We start from the raw sequence: 26354 nt of genomic DNA, 5'->3' as shown, positions 1-26354 counted from the left end.
TTGTTTGACAATTGGAAAAATTTTATAAATGATTAAACTGATATTCCGAAGTGTTTAACGACACGCTTCCGGACACACCAAATTTTTGGCGTCGTTGTCAGGGAAGCACAGAGAAAAACTTTTATTTGCTTTACCTAGATCTGTTTCATTACTTTTTCTTTTTCGTTTTAATACTCGATCCGTTATATCAGTTTAATTCTTGTTTCTCTTTGATTCTGCAGGATGGAATAGCAAAAGGTGGGGTAACAGAGCATTGTGAGACTGTAGAACATAAGAGAAGATAAGAGAAGTTGGATTGCGTTTCAGGTGTAGTCGTCCGATTTTATTTTTAAGTTTTTTGTTTTTATTTTTGAACTCTTTTTTTGGTAGAATAGTGATTTTCGAATTTTTAATTAATTTTTTTAGATTCGATTTATTTTATTTTAGTATTATTTTTCTTCTGTTTGTGTCTAGATCTATTTTTCGTTCTTGATTTTAATTTCTTGTTTGAATTTCTATTTTATTAGGTTAGTGTTTTTCTTTTATTTCTGATAAAAAACAGAAAAAAAAATTGATTATTTTATTTCATTTTATTTATTGCCACATAATTTTCTTTTGTTTATTTTCTGTTTGGTTTGATTTTTAGAATAATAATTTTTCTTGTTAGAATTTATTTTGGTAGTTGTTAATTTCCTTCTTAGTATAATTATTTCTTTTATTTTCTGTTTGTTATAATTAGTTGTTGCATTATTTAATTCCCTTTTTTTTGTTATTTAATTGAATAAGTAATCCTTAAATAGGAAATTGCTTAAATTTTTGAATTTGAGTTTAAATTTTGAATTTGAATTTGAATTTGAATTTTGAATTTCGAAATTTAAATTTAAATTTTCGAATTTTAGAAAAAGTTAAACATAAAATAAATTGAAAAAATAAAAAAAAAATTGAAAAATTAATTTATATATATATTGCATTTGCATTTCATCATTTAGGGCTACATATGCTAGAGCATGCATCATATAGGTTTATTTAATTGTTGACATCATCTTGTTAGTTGTGAATGTGTTAGGTTTTATTTCTTTCTATTATTTTAATTGCTTCGTTTGCGTAGTTTATTTTATTATTTTATGTTATATTACTGAATTGCATTTTAGAGATAATTGTTTATGCATTGTAGTTAGTTGCATTTACTTTATTTATTTTTTCTTCCTGTTAATCTACTTAAGGGCAATTCTATTTAAATAAGATAAGGTGTGGATTTCATCACCCTTCCTTGGCTCAAAAATCACCACCTTTCTTGTGCAGTTTACCCTAAACCCTAATTTAAAAATTGGATAGCAAGATCCTTTACGGAAGCCTCACACTTAGTTCAAAGGTGTGTTGAATTTTAAGAAAGCTTGTAATTATTTTCTATAACCGGCAGTTAGTGTTTAAGGAAAGAGGTTAAATGGCTACGCCAAAGCGGGTTTTGTGGTTACTTAATTAGGTCATTGCGAGAGAAAGGGGAGCCTGCTACATCCTCAACTATAACCTGGCTAACCAAAGGAAGTGGTGTCATTCCAAGTTAACCTAAGAGGATTCACATTGGTTGAACCACTAGTTTACAAAATCCTAGGTCAGCCCCTAGGTCGTCTAATTGATTTGCTTGCACTTTTTAAAAATTTAAAAATTCAAAAATTTAAATTTGAATTTAAATTTCAAGAATTTTAATTTCAAAATCTGAATTTGAATTTAAATTTCAAATTTAAAATAATAATAAATAATAAAATTTTAAAAATTCAAATTTCATTTAAATTTTAAAATCTAAATTTGAATTTAAATTTCAAAACTTTAAATTTTGAATTTCAAAAAAAAAAAACAAAAAAAAATAGATTTGAATTTAAATTTTAGGAATTTAAATATCAAAATCTAAATTTAAAGCTTCAAATAAAAAGATAAAAAAAGAAAAAATTAAAAAATTAAAAATTCAAGTTTGAGTTTAAATTACAGAATTTAAATTTCAAAATTTAAATTTAAAATTAAAATTCCAAATATAAATTTCAAATTTCAAAAGAAAAGGAGGTTAAAACAAAATGAATTCATTGGCCGATGTTTGTGGAATGAGAAACTACTTCCAACCCGAATCATAAATATATTGGAACCATGTATCTCGACAACTAGATAGGATTAATGGGATGACCCACAGAATTGACCAAGTCCTTGCATAGTGGCCCATACCCAACCTTGTCAACCTATCCATCATGTTCCATTTGTGCAAGACCGGTCCTAGGGGTGTCAATTGGACTGGATTTGGTCCAATCCGGTCTAGTCCAATGTGAGTCCATTACAAATGGACCTGGTCCAATCTAGTCCAGTGAATATTTTGGACCATTTTTGACAGGTCCACAGACTGTTCAATCTGTTCAAATTCCTGTTAATTTAGAGTGGTTTCAACTCAAGTTTCAATTCAAACTTGGTCCATTGGCACCTATGTTCTTATCTTCTATCAATGGACCAGATATTGGCTCAATCCAATATAAATTCATTATGGACGGACCAGGTCCAATCCAATATGTCATATTGGTCCGTCCAATCCGTCCAAATTCAATGTCTTATTGGCCCGTACAATCCATCCAAATGGATTTTGATTTGGACAGAGTCCAACCCAAAACTGGTCCATTGACACCCCTACCCGGTCAATCATGTTAGCCAGTGCCCTACGGCGGGCCCATGTCAATCAGTTAGTCCAAACGAAGTACATGCAGCCAACAGGTTTTTCCAACCCAATGCTAACCCACTCTTTAATCCATAAGGGTTTGTCCATTTCCTCTTAACTCTTATCTCTTAAGAGAAATCTTTTAACTCTTATCTCTTAAGAAAAATCTTTTAACTTTAAGAGAAAAATGGTTGTCTTTCCTCTTATCTCTTATCTCTTAAAGTGCAATCATACAAGTTTTTGTTTTCCAATGATACTCCCCAAAAAAGACAAACAATCATATATGGGGTCAAAATGAATATTTAATAATTTTTAGAATTCAAAATTCAAAGTTTAAAACAACATTCTCTACATTCAAATTTCAAAGAAAAGAAAAACTTACCAATATCAATATACCTCTTAATGTAATTATTGTTCTTTCACATTCAAACTTAGGAATAAACAAGAAGTCCCTAAATGTAAATTCAGTGAAATTTCTTATTTCGTCCCCCGCGGTGCCCAATAGACCACAACAGCCACATAATAAGAATAACTGTCCTATCATTTATTTTATAAAAAATGTTCCCAAATACAACGTAATTTGGACAGAGTTCAGATTGACACACACCCCCACGGAGTATACCCCCAGTCCCCACATGAACTTCTCATGTGCAATGGTGGGGCGCTGATACGAATCGAGTTGGAACAGTATCGGAAGAAATTGTTGGCAGCAAATCTGAACTCCAGCTGGTGGCTTGCTGGATGTTCATCTCCGTACAATAGCTTTGCTATAAATAAAGCTCATGCGTCGGGTGGCTCCTGCGCTTTCTCTTTAGTCCAGATTGACACACCCCCACGGAATATACCCCCAGTCCCCGCATGAACTTCTCATGTGCAATGGTGGGGCGCTGATACGAATCGAGTTGGAACAGTATCGGAAGAAATTGTTGGCAGCAAATCTAAACTCCAACTGGTGGCTTGCTGGATGTTCATCTCCGTACAATAGCTTTGCTATAAATAAAGCTCGTGTGTCGGGTGGCTCCTGCGCTTTCTCCTTACTCTCAAGTCGAGCGTTCCTTCGGAAAATTTTGGCGTCCATTGTCTTTACAGTGTACTTCTTTCAGTTGTCTTCATAGCAACCGACTCCATGGGTTTGTCCCCTCTTATTCTTCATTTGTTCTTCCTTCTGTCATATCTTTTACCTTTTCCTGTCATAAAATCTATTCTGATTTTCTAATGGATGATGTGAACCTGATCTCTTAATTATTTTTGGTGTGTTTAAATTTCTTTATTTGGGTGTTTTAAATTTTGTTTATTCTTTCAATGAAACTATTTGTTGTATGGGAATAGATAGGCTAGGTGTGTTTAATGCATGAATTGGAGAGATGACTGAATTCACCTCATCATGCTGACTTTTGAAAGTCATTTCAAAAACCTAATACCGAATGATATGTTTTCTTTTCTGTGGCTACTAAACTTCTCAACCATTACTAGATTTCTTTCTACTGCTAAACTATTGCTCTGATGATTGAACGTTTAAACCTCCATGAACAGATGCTACATCTTTTGTTAATTATATGAAATATGGATTGTTTATTCAATTTCATTTTTTTATTAAACTCAATACATGGGCTCAGTTTGGAAATGGTACAAACACAAATACCTACAGTATTGATACAAAATAATAAAAAATATAATGTTTTGCACTCTATATATTTGTTTTTGTACTCCTTTCAAATTGAGTCTTGGAATACAAATACAAATATGTATTTGCATTGTACATATTTGCATTTGTACTCTTTTCAAACTGGGCCTTAGAATCGATGGTGAAGACAGAAAAGGGTGCAATAGGGTTGCAACTTAGGTTTGAACTTGCCTTCCATTTTGGTAGAGTTGCACTGCTTATAAAAATAAAGTTTAGCAAATTTTGAATAAATGTCATTAAATTATTAAAATGCATTTTTATGAGATTTAGGTCTTGTTTGTATTTAGGTAAATGACTTGGATATATAAGTGTTTTTTGAGAAACACTTATTTGTATAATAACACTATATTTACCAATGTTTTTTTTATTTCCCAAGTAAAGGTGTGCAATGACAAATCTAGGAACTAAAAAAGAATTGGCATTACTGAAGGGACAATATTGTCAATCATATTAGCGATTATCAGATTATGCATAAGTAACTTGCCCAAATCTAGGAAGAGTATTACTTTCTCAAGTAAAAGAGTCACTCGAGAATCGCTCTTTTCCATAGAATTTGTTAGAAAATGGGGTCACAAAACTTGGAGAAGAAGGTTTGAGGCATGCTTAAACTGTCTTTAGAATATTTCTTGCCCCCCACTAAATATTATTTGCCCCAACTCAAGAAAATTCATTCCCAAGATAAAAATAGAGCCTTGGGCGAGAATCTGTAATCAATAAAGTTGAAGAGTCTTTGAAAAAACCTTCTATGAGACAGTAGCATATCGAACTGAGAGAGACAAGTGATTCTTCAAAAACTTGTGTTCATTTGCTTGATTAATGCCCCTATAATTTCTGAAGAGACATGGAGAAAAGAAAGGTGTTGGTTCAGAAAAGGCTCTTTAAACAGTCACAATTTCAAACTTTGTAACTATTAAAATTATGCAGTTCATGATTATTAACTTTTGAATAGTGCCTCTTGATCACACCCAATCAAATCATAATTGCTGGATTTTTTTTTAAACAACAATGGTAATGATTAAGCCTCACACCAAAAGTTAATAATGCCTTACGCGAACCACACATAGGGGTGTAAACAGTATTTGAAAATCCAATTTCGAATTCAATATTTGACATAATCGAATCAAATTCCAATAATTTGAATGTCTAATTGGTCGAATTTGGATATGACCTGATTCGATTTGATAAATATCCAAATTCGACTGATTATTTAATTCTTATATATAATATATAAAATATTTTATATAACTTATATATAATAATTAAGTTACATAAATAATTTATATATTTATATACTTTATATCGATAAAATATTTATTTTATATATTTATTAATTATCTAAAATAATTAATTAATCAAATTCTAAGTACTTAATTATCAATAAGACAATAAGTACGTAAAACAAGTAGCCCTAAGGTTGCTCACTTATTAAGTACTTATTTTTGAAACAAGCACTTATTTCTATCTTATTTTCCAAACAGGAATAAGTGCTTATTTTCCACTTATTGTGTGGTATCAAATTATTTTATGTATTTATTTAAATTTGATTAAATACTTATTTAAGTGAAATCAAACAATACCTAAATATAATATATAAAATTTATATATGAAAATCAATAAATTATAAATAGTATAAGATAATAACATTCAGATTTTAATTGGCTCAAACGAAGCTAAATCCAAATCCAAATCCAATTACTAATTAAATACAAATTACAAAATCTGAATCTAATTTAACTACATAAATATACATCATCGAAATATAAAATAATAGGACCGATTGTTAGATCAAATTGCAAATTTTCGGATATCATTAACAGACCTACTATCAATGGAGTTCTATATTAACGGACGACCAAGATTGGCTTTGCTGTATTTGATTTCACATTGTTACATCTAGATGCATGCTACCTATCTATACTACTTATAAAAGTGTGAATGAGGAGGTATTGGCTTCTGTAATTTTTCTTTACTGAAATACCTCATCTTGAATTTAATTCATCTCCATTGAAATGGCAGATAATGTAATTAAAAGAATACTATTAAGTATATTTAATTACCTCTCATTAAGCCTCACATTTAAGTCATTAAATAAATCACATTCTCTCTCATTGAATCCAACATTTATACTTTTATTTATTATCATTAAATTCCACTAATAAATCCATACACAATAATTATTAATAGAATGAAATCTTATATTTTTAAAATAAACATAGAAATGAAATCATCTTTTTCATCTAGGTGGTGGGTAAGTAGTTCAACCATTTGGGTCAAATGGATAATTCCATGATATCATAAATAAATAAAACAAATTTAGAAATATAAAAAATACTTTTGTTAATCATCATTAAATTCCACTAATAAATCCATACACAATGATTATTAGTAGAATGGAATTTTATATTTTTAAAATAAACCTAGAAATGAAATCATATTTTCCATCTAGGTCGTCGGTAAGTACTTCAACCATTTGTGTCAAATGGATAGTTTCATGATGTCATAAATGAATAATACAAATTTAGAAATATAAAAAATATAGAAAAAAGAAATTCTGAAAAAAATAAGACACGTTTCTATTATTATATATTTGTAATATTAAAAAATAATTATAATAAAATAGACATAATTTTATTAATGATGGGCATCAAATATACAACTTAAAACCAATGGGAAATTAAACCATCTTCCTATCTAGGGGTGGGTTAATGATTTAACCTTTCGGGTCAAATAGGTTAATCAATGATATATAATTAAAAGTAAATTTTTAAAAATAGAATAGTACAAAAAATATGAAACAATTTTGGGCACATCTATAATATTATATACTAATAATACAAACCAAAATAAGTATGATAAATAATAATTATTTTATCAATGATATAAATGAAATGTATAATTTAAAACCACTTTGAAAATGAAACAATTTCCATATATAGATGGTAAGTAGGTCAATGATCTAAAAATTCTGGGTCAAATGGGTCAATCTATGATGCCATAGCTAATAAATATTAAATATATATATATATATATATATAAAGCATTTTGATACAATTATATTGTTATATATTCACCATATTAAACAAAAAAGTATGAAAATAAGAATTACTTTTATCAATGATGAAAATGGAATACATGATTTAAAATCAATAGAAAAAGCAAAATGGTTTTTCAATCCAAGTGGTGGGTTAGTGGTTAAACTATCAATTTCAAATGGATGTTATTATTAAATAATAAAATACATAAAATTCTATAAAATATAAAATTTGTCGATAATTTTGGGTACATTCTATAATATTTTATATTAATAATATAAAAAGGGGTGATTAATTAGAATTATTTTCACTAATTAGAGAAGTGGGATAAAAATTATGATAAAATGTAAAGAGCATTAATATCTAACACATGACCCGACTAACCATGTCAAATGGTTTAATAATTTAATTAGCTAGGTTATTGTAGGCAAGTGGTTTGGTAGGGATGCAAACATGTCAGATTAGTATATTCAAATTTGATCTTATCTAAAGATTAGAATGGATCTCATAAATATTGATTTTAATCCAAATCCGATCAAGATGTCAGATATTTGAATATGATACAATCTGATTTAATTTTTTAAAAAAGTAATAAAATATTAAAAGAAAACAGAAAATATAATAGTTAAAATAAAAAAATATATAAGTATTTTTTCAACTATTTCCATCACATAAAAAGCTTACAAAAATGTAATATAAATAACATATTTTTAAATAAATAATAAATAACATATATATTATATATAAATAATATAAATACTATATATATAAATAATTGATTTGACCACAACATTAAAAACCAATATTCAAAGAATATATTAGAATTACATTTCCTCTTATAAATAATTTTTATTGTCTCATAAATTAAATAATAAAAAATAAAAATATATAATTTTTTATAAATTTTATAAAAAATTTGAACATACATATTCTTCATATTAAACAAAAATATGTTTGAAAAAATGAGAATTATTATTAGTAAAGATAGAAATGGATAAAATACAAAGAAAAAAATGAATTAATGTCTTAATCATAGTCCATTTGGTTACTAATTATTATTATCATCATCATTTGATAATGCCATGTTCGAAATTAAATGCGAAAATAAGATTTATTTTTATTGATGATGAAAATGTAATACATAACTTAAAATCAATCAAAAAGAAAAAATGGTTTTTCCATCCAAGTGGTGGGTTAGTGGTTCAACTATCCATGTCAAATGGATCAACACATGATGTATTATTAAAAAATAAAATATATAAAGTTTTAGAAAATATAGAAATTTGTAGATAATTTTCGGTACATTCTATAATATTATATATTCATCAAATAAAAATGTATTAATGAGATTTATTTTCATTAATAATAGAAATGAAATAAAAATTAAGACAAAAAAAAATAAAGAGCATTAATGTATAACACATGACCCCACTAACCATATCAAATGGTCCAATGATTTAATTAGATAGGCCATTGTAAGCAAGTGGTTTGGTAGGGATGAAAACAGATCGGATTGGATTTGAATCAGGGTATATTCGAATTCGATTCGATCCGAAGGTCTGACCGGATCTCATAAACATTGATTCAAATCTGAATCCAACCAAGATGTTGGATATCCAAATCTAATACGATCCGGTTTAACTAAAAAAATAATAAATTATTAAAAGTAAAAGAAACTATAATAATCAAAAAAAGGAAAATATAATTATTGAGCATGCATTAATATTATATATTCTTCATATCAAAATAAAAATATGTTTGAAAAATAAGAATTATTGTTACTAAAAATAGAAATGACTAAAATATAAAAAAAATGAATTAATGTCTTAATCGTAGTCCATTTTCCTGGTTAAATAGGTTAATGGTTCAACCAGTAAAGTCATTTGATTGTTGACTATTATCATCATTATTATTTAATATTTTCAAGTGCAACGCACATATACTTCTACAAATCGCTAGAAGTATACCTTATGAAGGCAACTTAAATTATCAGTAAACGTAATGCAGTTAAAACGGTGAAACACCAGAGCAACTTCGGTTTGTTAGTTCTTTGACTGATCACTCTGGGCAGTTAATTTTCTTATTTATGTTTCTTACACAGGAATGGTTCATCTTCGATAGGTAAGGAATGCCATGTTTATTCATGATTAGTTATTGGTTATTGGCGGGATTCACAAATTGCAATGATTCATTCTTTTTTCTTTACTCATCTATCATAGACTATAAATGTTTTACACTTTAATCTTTTACGGTACAAAGTAAAATGTTTTCTTTTATCAGCAAGAAGGAAGGACAAATGTTACGCTACCCAACTAATTGAAGGAAATGGTAGATTTAATGACAAGTTCTCGGAAAATATCAAGTTGGGTGATTCCGGATCTTCCTACGTCGTCATCTCAATCATGGGTCCTCAGAGTAGCGGTATGGATTTTCTCTCTCTCTATATATACTTTTATGATTCACTCAAGGAATATTATTTTATTACAATCAAGCGTGTGTTACATAAAGCTGAACTTGTGTTGATAAAAAATTGCTTTTATTTTAAAACATAGGGAACTACTGAGGCTACTGAGACTCATTTACGACTTGTGTTGATATAAACAAGAAGTCAACAAACATCTGCAACTACTGAGACTCATTTACGACTTGCCAATTAACTATGGGCCCATCATCTACTGAAATAAAACATAGGGAGAAAGACGGTTAGCCCAGGGTCAGAATTTTCAGACTCAAAGTACAGTTGGATAAGTGCCAGCTTTGAATTGATATAATTTATGGGCAGATATTAGTGTATAGAATGGGATATTTATACATCTGCAGTAGAATTCAGAAATCTATATTGGGTTTGTCTTTACTTTTCCTTAAAATATAGGGAAAAGTACGGAACGATGCAGAATTCTGAATTCCAGCCCTCTCCCCCCTATAAACCACATCTTGCCTATGAATTTGGCATCAATTCACTGTCAGGATGCATTCCCCCTGTACTTTGGGCCTAGTAAAATTCTGATCTGGGCTGATTGGTACTTCTCCCTAAAATATATCATGCGGTTAAATGTTTTTTGGAATTTATTTTAATTATTGGTTTGTTCATGCTTCATTGGCGTTGCAGAGTCCCTCAACTTTAATCGGTCAAACCTATCACCTTTGTTTCATATTTGAATGACTTGATATATGGTTTGTGGTAGGCAAGTTATTTGGAAACAAGAAATTTTAAAATATGTAAGATTAAAATAAAATGTATAATAATAATAATAATAATAATATGAGTGCAAATCAGAGTTTATTTAGGATTGGAGATCAAGATATAGTTTAACGTAATCTTTTTGGTATCTTGATTCGATAATTCATAACAAGGGAGAGATTGAAATAGATGCCATCCATTGAATTATAACAGGATATGTAAAAGGGAATGATGTATCTAGAGCTTTATGTGATAGGTGAATACCACTTAAATTAAAAGAAAAATTATATAAAATAGTTGTAAGATCAATTGTGTTGTATGGAATAGAGTGTTTGGGAGGTTAAAAAACAATATATCAAAAAATAAGTGTGGTAAAAATGAATATGCTGAATTGGATGAGTGAAAAAGTTAAAAAATTAGAATGAGAAATCAAGTAATTTGAAGGAATCTAATTTAACTAAAAAATGTAGATATAAGGGTGTTCATTACTGGTAGGGCTGTCAATTGGACTGGTTTGGTCCAATCCGGTCCAGTCCAATGTGGGTCCATTATAGATGGATCAGGTCCAATCCAGTCCAACGAATATTTTTGGCCATTTGGACCGGTCCAATTCAATACCTGAACCATCCAATTTGCTCAAATTCATTTTGATTTAGATTGGTTTTAATCCAACCCGGTCCATTGACACCTATATTCTTATCTTATATCAATAGACCGTATATTGGCTTAATCCAATCCAATATAAATTTATTATGAATAGACCAGATCCAATCCAATCTAATAAATATTTTGGACCGAATTGATCCAACCCATTATATCTTGGTCCATCCAATCCGTCCAAATTAATTTTGAACTGAACGGAGTCCAATCCAAAACCGGTCCATTGACACCCTTTCGGTAGATAAGGGTGTTCGGTAAGCTTCCTTTACCAATGCTTCCTTATCTATGACAGGAAACCTTAAATATTTGGTAACATTAATTTAAAAGTCTAATTTAGCTGGACTTAAACGTAAAGTAGATTAAGGCTTATCCATAATTTAGCTGGACTTTTGAAAAGTCTAATTTAGAAAGTACCATTCAAAATGCTTCCTTATCTATTGCAGGAAACTTAAAAGTTCCGTCAGATTAATTAAAGAAAAATATCCTTTTGACCTTGAAATATTAATATTGTCCTTTTAAATCCTTGATGTACAAGAAGTGCAATTAAGCCCCATAAGCTGGATTTCAAGCGTGAATTCATGCTGGATTGCTGGTTCACATTGAGCCTCAAATAATTTGAATTTGAATAATTGAAGTTCAAATCTCCATTAGAGCATTCACTTTCACGACATATAAGAAAACACAGGGTTAGTTAAACTTTTAGAAGCAACCTACTATATATATTACCATTTTTTTTTGTAGAAATACGAGAAGCTACACAATACGGAGGTAGCGCGGCCCCAAACTATATATCTCACCATACAACAGGAATCACTTTTTCACATCTATCTATCTACATCTATACTCTATTATAAAGTGTGATTACCTCCCACGTCAGCAGCCCTCTCTTTCTCTCATTCCCCCTTCTCTCTTTTCTTCTTATAAACCTCTCCTTTCTCCCTTAAATTTTCCTAGTCCTTCCATGTGACCACGTGGCAGCACTCTCTTCTTCTTTAGAGTTCCATTCCAATTCTCCAAATCTCTTTCTAATGTTTCTAATCACTTCGCTAATCCTCTTCTAAAATTTCTCTTAAATTATCTCTCCCACCTAAAATTCTTCCTAAAACACCTCTTCATAATCTATATTGCCCTATGGCAGCCCTCTCTTCTTCACTAGAGTTCCATTCCAACTCTCTCTCTCTCTCTCTCTCTCTCTCTCTCTCTCTCTCATGTTGCCAATTGGCTCAACCCTCAATTAAAATTTCTCCTAAACAATCTCTCCCATATAAAATTCCTCCTAAAACACCTTTTAATCTATACTAGCAGGGGCTCATGCGATGCACGGAAAAATCTGAAAGATTTAATCATTTTATTTTTTATATAATATTGATTTATAAAAATATTTATTGTTAATTAAATGTGAATAAATATTTTTAATAAATTTAATTTTATTAATAATTTGTAGTAATTTTAATAATTTTTATTATTTTTGTTATTTTTAAATGAAATTTTGATTAAGTTTAAATAAATAAAAAAAATTATAAAAACTAACATTTTTATTAATTCCACTAATAATTAACAATTATATAGGAATAACAATGGAGTGGGTTCAGGGCAGGGTACCTCATCCCTTTCCCTACCCCATAATCAAGACACTCTACCCCATCCCCACCCCGTCCCCAGTGTCACGTGGATTTAGGGCAACATTACCACTTCTCAATGTTGGGCGAGTTCAAGGCAAAGGCACCACACTCATTATCAAGGATGGAGAATCATCGAATTTTCCTACCTTGTCCCTAGTATTGGGCGAGTTCAAGTAGATGTGTAAATTGGGTCGTGTTGGATCGGCATGACACGACCCGCATGTGGCTCGTACAAAGTGTGATCCGTGCCGTGCTGGACCACAATGCGTCCTGGGCCCTGCCTCTCTCCACTAGGATAATTTAGGGGGTCGGTTCGGCACATCCCACGGCCTGAGCCTGCACGGGCCCATGCCGTGCCGTGGGTCGAGCTAGTCCATGGACCAGTCCTTGGGCTAGGCCATGCCATACACCAAGCCAAGCTCAAGGCAAGGCACCCACTCCCTATCCAAGGTTTTTAAAATTTGACCGAATAGGGAACTGTTCTAGGGTCAAACGGTCTGATTCTTCGGTCCGAATGGATGATTAGGTTTGACAAAAAAATAAAAAATTGGAAAAACATAAAACGACAAAAACTATTGTTTGGGTTGGTGGTCGACTACCCAAGTTAGCACTTCGCTAACCAAATAAATGGCTTTTGGACAAAAAACAGTTTTGAGGAGAAACATTGTCTGGTTTTCAAATTTTTCGGTCTAACCATCTATTTTGATCCAGTTTTGAAAATATTGTCCTCGTCTACCCAATAATCAAGTTGATGATAGAATTGATCAAAATGATATATTGAGTATCAATCTCATGGTAGATTTCTAAAAGTACACTAAATTGTCTTTAATATTCAAAAATAATATTTTATGAAAATTTTAGAAAATTTATTGTCCTTGTGTAATTTTGAAAATTTATTCAAATTTTTATTAAATAATTTATTTTTTCTTTTCAAATGGTTTACTTACACAATTATACTAATTTATCTTATAATTTCTAATATAAACTATCCAATAATTTCCTTTTTCTAACTTAATCATTTGTGTAATTATTTTTTCAAATTATAGTTTTGCATTTCGCATAGTCTTTTATCTTTAATAATTTTGAACAATTTGCAATGAAAATTACATAATTTTTCAATGGCTTTCCAAAATCTATCAAATGTAAAATTTTTTTCTGAAATTTCCAAAATATTCTAATAATTTTCAATAATTATTTAATACATTTTAAAGAAACTTTCAAATACTTTATATCCTTTGATTTCAAAAATGTTATTTTATGAAAATGTAGTTTTATGTAAATTTTTGAAAAATTTATTACATTTGTGTAACTATGGGGATTTATTAAAAAATTTTTAAATTGTTATTAAATAAATATTTTTATTTGGTAGTTACTAAAAAAATTACACTAATTATTCTTATATTTTCAATATAAATTAATTAATAATTTTATTTTGTAACTTTATAATATTTTGTTCCCTCATTTGTATTTGGTTATTAATTATAATAATAACAATAACTAAAATTTTATACTTTCTGATAATTGTTAAATATAATTCTCAATTTTATAGAAATTAGTTAAAGAGTTTTCAATTTTTATAAATGTTGTTAATGAGTTAATTAATAACAATATTTATTAACTTTTGGTAATTTACTAACCACATTTATTAACTTTTGGTAATAACACTATTTAATACTCATTGATTATGGGTGGATTAAATATCAACCATTTTTACTATTTATTAATTAGTATGAATATTTTAAATAAAGGAGAGTGGATATAGATTGGGGGGATGCATTTTAGGAATTGATTAGGGAGTGGGGCAACGCCATACTTTCCTATTGGTTAAAATGAGATACCATAGGATAGAGATTATAGGAATACTTTTAGGTAGTTGGGTGACATGGCTTAATGGGAGTGGTGGGAAGGGGAGAGGAGAGAAAGTAGAATGTAGGGTGGGGATAATGGAGCAAGGAGAGGCATGGTGACGGAACCCGTGCGATGCATGGGCTTTGTAAAGAGAAAATTAAACAATAGAAATACATAAGAGTATATAATTGTTTTATATTTTAACTTTTAACAAACAATCCAATCAAACTCAACCTGAGTTGGTTGGTTATAGTATTTTAGATCGACTTTGGTTTAGTATATATAGATATTAATATTTTATATTTTAAATTTAATTTTTTAATACAGGAAAGTAGTTCCCATATTTCTTAGTCTAAAATATTTTATAGCGTAGATTTAATTATTGTAATTTATTTTTTAATAATATCATTGTAATTTATGAAATTGAAGTTAATTTTTAAGTTTAATTCTTTTGAACAAAAAAACTAAACCGAAAATAGACCCAAATCGATACAACCCGAGTTGGTGGGTTTTCACTAATGACCAATCGGTCTTGAGTGACAAACTGCGGATCTGGCCAGATCGATTTGGTTCGCGAAACAACTTGCAGCTAAATTGAACTAATCATTGAAAACTCCAAATTTTAACTAAATTTATAGTTTAATCTCTAATAAATTGCAATAGTTTAATCTCCAATAATTATTAAAAATTTATAGAAAATATACACAATTATTGAAAATAAGTTTATAATAAAAATACAATAATTACAAAAATATAATAAATAATACTGAAAATATACTAAATTAGTCAATAAATAGTGTAATATCAAATAATAGTTTAATCTCTAATAAGTATTAATCTAAAAATTACAAAAATATACAATTACTAAAAATAAATTTATAACAAAAAAACAATAAATACAATAAACTAAATTTCAAAAGTTAAATAATAGTTGTCTAATCTCTAATAATTATTGATAATTTTATATTAAATAAAAAATAAAAAATAGATTTATAAATTATTATTGAATGCATATTTATAAAAAACAATAAATAATTACTGAAAATAAAATAAATATTAATTATAGCATATATAAATATATAATGAATATACATTGTTATTATAAAATTATTAATAATAAATATAATTTTGTTGATAGTTATTTTCTATAATTATTAATTGATATAAGTGAAATTAGTTATTTGCAATATTATTTAGTTATTGAAATAATATTGTTATTTAAATTCTTAAAATATTAATTATTTATTGAGTTTAATAGTCCACAAAATTATGATTGTACTATTATTTCATAATTCGTTATTAATTTTGGAAAATATTAAATTTTTCTTAATATGAATATTATGAATTCTATTATAATTATTATTCTACTTTTAAGATTTTTTTTTAAATTTATTACATCATTTCGTTATTTTAACAATTTAATATTTTGTCATGTTAAATATTTTGTTATTTAAATATTCAAAAAATATGTGAAATATTTAGAAATTTTCATTATTTTAATGTTATTACATAATATTAAATATTTTGTTATATTATTTAGCTAGTTTTAATTTTTTATTTAAAATTTTTAGTTATTGAAATATTTAATATTGTTTTATTTCTTATGTTAAATTGTTATTATTTGAATAACATTTAAATTGAATAATTCATAAAATTATAATTTATATTGTTACTACATAATTTCATGATGAATTTTGTAAAAATATTGAATTATTAATAATATGAATATTATTAAATCTATTAATTTTTTGTGTTTTGAATAAATATTTTAAATTTATACATAATTTCATTATAACATTTAAATAGTTCTTAATTCTTTTAATTGAAACTTTCTTTAGATAGATATAGATAAAAAGTGGGGAAGAGGATAAATAGGAATTAGAGATATTTTAGGAGAAAATTTCTGTACTAAATTAGAGATAATTTAAGAGATAAATAGTTGTTAGAGATAATTTAGGAGATAAATAGGAATTAGGAAGGGGGTTTGAAGGAAGGAGAGGTATGGTGACATGGACAGACCAATTTTAATATATATATATATATATATATATATATATATATATATATATATATATATATATATATACATATATGTGTGTGTGTGTGTGTGTGTATATTTATATATATAGATTATGGACCATCTAAAAACCAAAAATGTGGTTAAGTTAATTAATTAAATTAATTTGGGTAGTTAAATATTTTATATATTTTCAATAATTATTGATATTATTAAATACTACTTAGTAAAATCAACACCTAACTATAATTTTTTGCAATTTTGTTTAAATGAAAATTTTAATTACTAATAATTACTTGCTAAAAATTACTTATTTTGGTAATTTAATTTTAGATTTTTTTGAAAATTAATTATTGAAATCAATAATTAATAAGAAATTAATAATTAATTAAAATATTAATAAATATAAATTTAATAATTAAAAATTATTAGTACCTTTTAACAATAAGTAGATATTGATACTTTCAGTAATTTTGGTCAATTTATTAATATTTAATTATATTATCAAATAATAATTGAAAGGTTTTAGTAAAATTTTTTGGAAATTAGTTTCAATCAATATAAATTTATTTTCTATATTTTCAGAAACTTTGATATTTATTATATTTTAAGCAATAATTAGTGATTTTGTTAACTTAGTGAAAGTTAAAAGATAAAAGTTCTAAGTTTTTAAAGAAATATTTGAAAAATTTTAATAATTTCCATAAGTATGGGATACTACATTTATAATTTTCATAATTAATGGAACTATATTTATGGGTTTGGGGGGTGTTATAGGTTTAGGGGATGACATCCAGGTAAGAATGGCAAAGGGCAGGTTTAAGGTCAGGATCATACTACCCATCTTGACCTTGAGTTTTAAATTAATCCCTATCAAAAATTTTAGCATGCATCCCTAGTCCTCGATAGAGAGGGCTTCTCCATTTTGGAATTGAGTCCCTGAATTTTCTAATTGAAACTTTGTTTTTAGAAATGTATTTATTTAAAATAAAGAAAAAGTTCAAATTCAAATAATATATATAATAATGTTATATATTTAATATAATATATATATATATACACATATATTTAATATATATAAATGGGGTTGGGGTGGGGTGTGGTCTTCACTCCCCGTCCCCAGTCAGGTATTCCTATTAATCTGATCTACACCCAGTCCCCGCTAAGGCAATCTCCATCCCCATCCTTGCCTCATCGGGGAAGCTGGGTACTTGGCGGGGATAGACAAAATTACCATCTCTACCCCCAGTTTGTGTAGCTCCATAAAACAAAAAGTTTTAAATCCAATTCCATATATTGTATGGAGGCCCGCTATATATAGCAAGACAGTCCATATCATCATGCCTCTCCTTCCTCCAAACCCCCTTCCTAATAACAAATCTAATATGTATGAATAGCCCAGAGATAGAGATCTTGCTAGAAGATGGCAATAAGAGCTAATAGGGAATAGAGAAACTTCCGTTAGGAGATGGGCGGTATCTCATTTTTAAGAATGAGAGCTATGAAGGTGAAAACATGGTAAACCGAGTTCCAATTGTGGTTCTCTTAGCCACCCTCGAGTGTTCCCTATGTCCTTCAAGGATCGCCAGCACAATATGGTGCTAGAACTTCGACAAATCTGACCCACTACCTGTAACCCATAGCGATCTGTTAAAATTTGGAGAGCATCTTTGTAAAACCACGTTGTGCCCTTTGAATCGACTTCGAGCCTATATAGCTCGTCTCCACATCTGATTAGTCCAAGATTCAATTTCCTTGAGACTTGGATGGATGTTATTCCGAGTGTTACTCGAGGAAGCCCAACATAGTTTTTTTTTTTTTTGTACAGGTCGAGTTTGAGATTTTATGCTTTAGGTTGAGCCTATCCTATAGAATTTAGGCCTAATTTAAACTCAATTTGTGCTTTAGTTGAGGTTTCAAAGCTAATTTAGACAGTGGGTTGGGACTCGCATTATGTATAACATATATACTTATGTATATTACATATATATATACTATCACATACACTCTAAAACACATACATATTTATGTATGTGTATGTATAACATATATATTTATGTATATTACTAGAAGGATGATTTTATACAATCAAAAGAAAGATAAACTCACACCAATGCACAAAAATATACATATACATACATGTTATGCATTTTATTTTATTATTTTTTTACTTATATATCTACATGTATACATGTATAAATTATTTATCTATACACTTATTAATGACATATGTGCGTATGTTCACTCTATTCTATCCAGAAATTGGGGCTACAAAAATTAGTAAAAGAAGAATTATATTCAGAAAGTCTTTTAAACCCAACCAACTTGCTTGAACCCAGTCCGAGATGAGTTGGGTTGAATTTGGGTTGGTAAACTTGGGCTTAACCTCTGGTTTCGCTAGGCCTAGCCCAAGATTTGAGACATAGGGTTGGTTCTGAGTTAATCCTCATCCAAATCCAACCTACCCAAGTTGCATTTTTTTTTTCTCTCCTTGTTTTTGGTAGATACCCAAGTCGCACTCCTAATGCTATCTAGTTTGCCAACTTCACAATAACAAATAGTTGCTTCACATCCGAAAATCTTAATCGATCAATGGTCACCATGATTGCACCTTTTATGACTTTCACCCTTGCCACCACCACTCCACCATTGAGAACTGCAACTGTAAAAGTGTAGAACTAGATGCCATACCCATCCTCCAACCTATCATTCAAGGCCTCAACTTATTAAAAGTTCAACCCAATTAAGTGGTACATATTTACCCTATAAATTATATTCGGCCTGTTACATTGGCTCTAGTGTAGCAGCCTCAGATAGAAGCCTCGTGTAAAGGGTGTTCTTTCCAATTTTGTTACATGGTTTACTTGTTGATTGCAAAACAAGATATTGCTATTGTTAATTTCAAGTAGACAAATTTGTGGGAATTTTTGACACTCAATTCATCCCCGATCCTAATAGAATTTGTTTATCAAAGCTTTGAAGGGTTCGAAAAACTAGTTTGAGTTTTGTGCTTAAGAATTTTTTAGCCCCAAAATTAGGGTTAAGGTTTGGTTAATCAAGGAAGAGGAGGAAGGATAAGAACGGTTTTCTTTCTATTAGAGAGATAGGGTGTGAGAGTGTCGAGAGACATGAGAGAGTGAGACGGTCGAGAGTTAGGTGATATATGTTTCGACAAAAAAGCCCAAAGCCAAAATCTCAAAGTCTACTATTTTGACTTTGGCATTTCAACCCTTAATGGACTTTTGCTTCCAAAAGTAAGCACTACCAAGCAAACGAAGTAGATCTTTTGGCTTTTAAACTTTTGGGAACCGAAAGTCCCAAAGCAAAAATTTATCCAAACATTATCTAAAATTGTTACCTTGAGTGTAGCTACACAAGTGCATTGACCAATTTGATAGAATTGGGAGATGTTAAAATCAAATGATTTAGGTTATGTGTATTTAGTGGTGTTTCTTTTATGGCAAATGGATATTTGTGGCAATTGCAATTTGCAAATAGGTGACGGTAGAAATGAAGAATTTCCAAAATAGTTGAGAAATAAACCAATGTGAAGACTGTTGTGATTGCTGTGACCTCCAAACAATCGATGGCTGACAAACAAAAATCACCACGCATTTTTTATAGGAAATCAATATTTAGCAAATTGGCCTCGACCGGCCAATTAGATTGATTAAACAATGACTCAGTTCCCTGATCGATTTGGTCAAACCCCTCAATCTACTAAAAAACCGCATAAAATCACCCATCCGGCCATTGCACTTTCTGATTACACCAATCCATAAAAGGATAAAAAGTTTACATTGCTCAATGAATTGACAAATACCCCTTTGTTTCGTTCAAATAAATTAAAAAAAAAAAAACTCCAAAAGTATGAAAAAGCCTCTAAAAATTCCTTGTTTTTCACTTTTTCTTCTTTTCCTATCATTCAAAAACTTGAAAGCCCCATCACCATTGCCACTAGATCGCATCTACCACCCACCACCACGAGGCCATCGCATCGCCACTGTTATCTTTCTCTCTCTCTCCTCTTTTTCTTCTTCTTCTCCTCCTCCTCTTCCTCCTCTGGTCTTCTATGTCTCACCTCACTACCCATCTTCATCACCACCTACGAGCTTCAACTCATCTCTCATTCTCTCCCTCCTCCTCCTCTCCTTATTCTTCTTACTTTTCTATCCTATTATTGTGTCTCCATCGCCAAATCCACCGTTTAACCAATCAAGCTTGGAATGTCCATGACAAGTGAAGTGACTACCAGTTTGAACTAAGAAAATACTTGAGAAAAATAGAGAGAACTACTCGTATGAGGGGAATTGATTTCAGTGTGTATTTGATCATTGAAGTTAATGATATTTATAGACTCCATTAGAGAGTTTGGATTACATATGGAAACATACAAGATAGCAACAGATATCAACGGAATATTAGATAGATTACAGAAGAGATCATGTTTATCCTGATCTAGTCATATCCTTATCTATCTCAGAATCCATATTAGATCTGGATCGGTTAGGCTTATCTCCAATACTACTTTGGGGTTCTATGTTTATCCTGCAACACCATTTTTTTTCACCCATTATTCTCTGTTTTGTGTTTCTTTTTTAATCTTAATGGAATGGGTAACGTGGGTCCCTCAGGAATTGGAGGAATACTTAGAGACAAGGATGCGACTATTTGTATTTTTTTCCTTGGTCCAATTAAGCAGGGTGGTTCAACCAGAGCAGAATTTCTAGCAGCTCTAGGTGGGATGGAAAAAGCCAAGGAAATAGGAATCAATAAGTCGATCATTGAAGGTGATTTGAAAATTGTAGTGGGATGGCTGAAAAAAGGAATGACTTGGCAACTGAGAAATGAGTACGTTCCGACGCTTTAATTTAGACCTAATAATATCATAATTTTAGTTTTCATGACCATAGAGAACTCTTTTAACAAAGCAATGCATGGATTCTTTTAACAAAGCAATGGGTCTAGGATAAGAGTTTTAATTAAAATAGGATTTTTTGAGATATCTAAAATTAATTTTTAGTAGGGAACTCAATGCTACTTTTTCTTGGATTAGAATGTCTGCAAATGGGATAGCTGACACATTAAGCCAAGCAGGGTGGTCAATAGGCAGCAATTGTTTTGGGCATTATTATAGTCTTTTTTTGTGGCCTTGATTGATGTCTTGTGATATATTGTAATCCTGTTTTTTGATTTCTCTCTAATTACTAATAAAGTTAATTTTCCTTGCTGATAAAAAAAAAAGAAAATTAGTAGGATTCTTAATTTAAACTATGTTAGAGGCATAAAGAGCTTACGATGAATTGAACTGGCACCTAAGCCAAAAACATGTTTCTATGCTACTATGGTACAGGCTATTATAAATTATTACCTCTCTGTGTCAATAGCTTGCTTTATGAATATTCATACATTTTCCTTTTTCTAAAATGCATGATTTTTATTTTTTTTTTTTCAAACCATGATTTTGTTTAGGTAAGAGCACACTTTTGAACCACTTATTTGGGACCAGTTTTAATGAAATGAGGGCTGAAAAGGGAAGGTGAGATCTTATATTGTATTTTATTTTCAACTCGAATAAACTTTCAGCATAAAAATGAATGTTATTTAAATAAAATTTACATCTATTTTCTAGGTCTCAAACTACTAAAGGCATTTGGTTGGCAAAATGTACAAATACTGAACCTTATGCGCTTGTTGCGGACTTGGAGGGCAATGATGGAAGAGAAAGAGGAGAGGTTCTCCCTTAACTTTTAAATTACACATTGACATATCCATCTCTTTTTGTGAACTTATTCATTTGAAACTCAAATACTTTTTCTTGTTAGTAAATTATCTTTCACTTTTCTACCTTACCTAAGGTCTGTTATATTATTTTAGTTTTAATTATCATAGAATTTCTTTTAGGCTCAATTTGAGAAGAGTGCAAATACAATTAGGTTCAGTAGAAAACCATGTATATGGTATTCTAAACCTTGCATTTGTATTCTATATATTTATTTGCACTCTTCCAAACTAAGCAACAACTAAAATCTAATACAGAATTTTTTTATTTAGTTAACAACTATGATTAAATAAAATTGATTTTATGCATTAATTCATTATAATTTTTCTTCTATTAATATTTTTTTTTTGTAAAGTGACAGTTTATGTCCATGAGGATTGCAACCTTACTATACTCTTTTCCGGTCACTAAAATATATATCATTTTAAAATAAGTACATATTATGATATGTTACAATACTTTCCTTAATGCAGCAAGTACTATTTGTAAGTTTCCATATGACATATCCAACATACATGAACTTCACATATTTTTTGAAAAAGAAAAGAAACACAATAAATAGGGTAGTTGAAAAAGAAACATTTTGAAGTGAGCAATAATTTTGATAGAAATGATTATTATGCTGATAATGTAGTTTACAAAATGGTAGAACATATGTCATTCAACATGTATTCATTATATTCTAAATATATTAGTAGTTATATATGATAATATTTGATATATTACTACTGGTGGATATTCTTTTAATCCAAATAAGTGGGTTGGCTAGTGTGCTAGTTAAATCATCAAAACTAAATAAAGTCTCCCCCATATGGGAGTTCCCTTTCTTTATGTAGGAAGGACAGGTGTCCTTAACCTAGGGGGAGGGGGTAGTTTGCATAACTATCACACTCCCTATTTAAACTCCTTAAGGGGAAACTAGAAACTCTTCTTCGGAGAAAATAGTATCTTAGAGCATACCACTCGAAGAGTTTCTTAAGAAAAGCCATGATAAAGTGAGAAGAAAAAAGTTCTTAAGGGAAGATAGGGAAGGGAAAAAGAAATCTCACTAGTACATGTAGGTAAAGGAAAGTCCTCTCTATAAATACTTCCTATATATGTCTTCTGTCATCTATCCTTCTTCCTCTCTCTTTTGTTTCTACTATTAATAAAGGAAATGGGGGGAAAGAAACATAGTGAAAATGAGGCTGAAAGTAAATAATGCTGAGGAGCCAAAACCTAAACTTACGATGTGAAAGGAGAAGGGGGTAAGAGAAGGAGGAAGACGAATGAAGTTGAAAAAGTTATTAATGATGTGGAAGGGGATAAGGAATTTAGTCCAGTTTGATGCAAGCAGTGCTTCCTTTAAGTAATTTCCCTTAATAAAAAATACCCAGAATGCATGCAATAGTTGTTCCTCTTGTGCTTTTGTGCTTGGGTCACTGTCGAATCCCAAGTTCCAACTACGGACACCCTGACTTTGTTTTTGCATTGGATTTGAATTAATTTTGTATTAATCCCAACTGGACTTTCCTTAAGGATAGGAATGGCCATTTCCAGCCTATCCCCTTCCAATTCCAAAGGAAATTGGTTAGATGAATCATCAAATTGGAGCAAAAATGACGCAGCATGGAAGCAATGAAACCGGGCTGGCTATGCAAGTACCGGGCGAACCAAGCTTCTAGCGAAGCAAGAAAGAAAGAAAACTCTAGAGGAGAGAGAAAAGGTGGCGAAGATTGATGAATAATTCTGAAGTGTGTATTAACTGGAAAATAGCAGCATTTATAATACATCTGGAAATTGTAAAAGAACTAGGAAAGAACTAGGATGAATCCAAACATCTAATCTGATAGGATCGAACTCTTCTTGGTTTGATCTCCACCGTCCGATCTCCCTTGATGCACGAATCTTGGGAACCTTGGATTATCTTGACTTCTTGGAAATCTTTATGGGTCTTGAATTCTTGAATTCTTGATGGATCTTGAATTCTTGAATTCTTGATGAGTCTTGAACTCTTGAATTCTTGATGAGTCTTGAATTCTTGAATGATCTTTTCTTGAATGATCCTATCCTTATCCTTATCCTATGGGCTGCCGCCCTTATGGTGAGATGGGCCTTGGGATGGGCCTCCATCATTCTCCCCCACTTGGAAAGAACTCGGCCCCGAGTCATCACTAGGATAGGCAAGTGTCATCTCTGGCAGGTAGCAATGAAGTTCTGCAACATTAAAAGTCTTAGAGATACCCATATGATCTAGTAGGTCCACGACATAGGCATTGTCATTGATTTTCTTCATGATCTTGTATGGATTGTACTTCCGAGGCTGCAACTTGTTGTATTTTCCCACGGGAATCCTTTCCTTCCTCAAGAATACCATAACTTCATCACCGACGTCAAATACTTGGGGCCGACGATGCTTATCTGCTGCCAACTTGTACTTGGCGTTGGTTTGCTCTAGTTTCTGCTTCACAGCTTTTTGACAGATTGGATCTGGTCCGCCATCGGTTCTGCGGAGGCACTGACACCAGGTACTCTGGGTAGTTTTACTAGGTCCAGTGCATGATTTGGAACCTTTATGTAAACAATGGAGAATGGGGATCTACCTATAGAATTTTGCACTGCATTATTATAGGCGAACTCGGCTTGTGCAATGGCGAAGTCCCATTGTTTTGGTCTCTCTCGACATATGCTACGAATTAGGTTACCAAGGGTCCAGTTCATCACCTCGGTTTGTCTGTCTGTCTGCGGATGGGCTGTGCTGCTGAAATTTAGTGACGAATCGAATAACCTCCATAGGGTCATCCAAAATGGACTAAGGAACCTTGTGTCTCAATCTAATGTGATAGTCTTGGGCACCCCATGTAGGCAGACAATCTCCCTGAAAAATAGTTCGGCTGTCACTGATGCATCTGCTATTTTCTTGCATGGGAGGAAGTGTGCCAAAGAACCTGTCAACTACCACGAAGACGGAGTCCATATTTCTTTGTGTTTTTGGCAGGCCTAGCACAAAATCCTTGGACAAGTCTTCCCAGATCGTAGTAGGAACCGGTAGAGGCATGTAGAGACCAGTATTCTGGGTCTGTTCCTTAGCTGTCTGACAAATATAGCATCTACTCACAATAGTGGATACATCCCTTCTTAACTTCGGCCAGTAGTAATGCCCTTTAACCGCTTCAATTGTCTTATCCCTTCCCAGGTGTCCTGCTAATCCACCCCCATGCAAATCCCTGATGATCTTCTCACGGAGGGAAGTGCAAGGAATGCACAACTGTTCCCCTTTCATAAGGAACCCATAATGAATGTAGAAATCATTTGCTGGCTGTCGATTCATACATTTCTCCCACACCTGTTGGAAGTCTCCATCCTGGGCGTATAGGTCTTTTAGGCACTCAAAACCCACAATCTCGATACTGAGGGTCTTGATGAGGGCTACTCTTCTGCTAAGGGCATCGGCCACTTTGTTTTGTTGTCCAGCCTTGTGCACAATTTTGTATGGGAATTTGTTAAGGAAAGCAGGCCATCTAGCATGCAAATCACTCCTTAGTTGTTTTTGCCCACTGAGATATTTTAGGGCCTGGTGGTCAGTGTAAAGAACAAATTCCTTTGCAATTAAATAGTGTTCCCATGTTTTCAAGGCTCTTACCACAGCATAGAACTCTTTGTCATAGGTGGACCACTTTCTCTTGGCTTCACATAATTTTTCATTGAAGAAAGCAATTGGTCTCTTTTCTTGGGACAATACAGCCCCTATGCCAACTCCACTGGCATCACATTCAACTTCAAACAGTTTATCAAAATTTGGTGAAGCAAGGACAAGAGCAGTACATAACTTTTCTTTTATGAGAGCAAAACTTTGCTCTTGTTCTTCTCCCCATTGA

The 26354-nt window shown here is 30.8% G+C and overlaps 1 protein-coding gene across 2 annotated transcripts in view; it reads left to right on the top strand.

Annotated features, from left to right (window-relative positions):
* Positions 1–3303: 3303 nt before the first annotated feature.
* The window catches only part of LOC104596915 (protein ROOT HAIR DEFECTIVE 3 homolog 1-like), a 108132-nt gene continuing 85081 nt past the window's right edge, over positions 3304–26354 (top strand). Inside the window, exons 1-4 of one of the 2 annotated variants that reach the window (XM_088888733.1) lie at positions 3304–3801; positions 9668–9808; positions 22188–22254; positions 22348–22450. In XM_088888733.1, the coding sequence (XP_088744859.1) occupies positions 3798–3801; positions 9668–9808; positions 22188–22254; positions 22348–22450 (315 nt within the window). In that variant the 5' untranslated portion in view covers positions 3304–3797. The remainder of the gene's footprint in view (positions 3802–9667; positions 9809–22187; positions 22255–22347; positions 22451–26354) is intronic. The other variant, XM_088888734.1, reaches the window with a different exon arrangement.

The sequence above is a fragment of the Nelumbo nucifera genome, chromosome 5, assembly GCF_055504915.1.
Source record: "Nelumbo nucifera cultivar China Antique chromosome 5, China Antique-T2T, whole genome shotgun sequence".
In the NCBI taxonomy this organism is placed as follows: Eukaryota; Viridiplantae; Streptophyta; class Magnoliopsida; order Proteales; family Nelumbonaceae; genus Nelumbo; species Nelumbo nucifera.
Note: the sequence above shows the minus strand (reverse complement) of the source record. Positions and strands in the feature narration are given on the sequence as shown.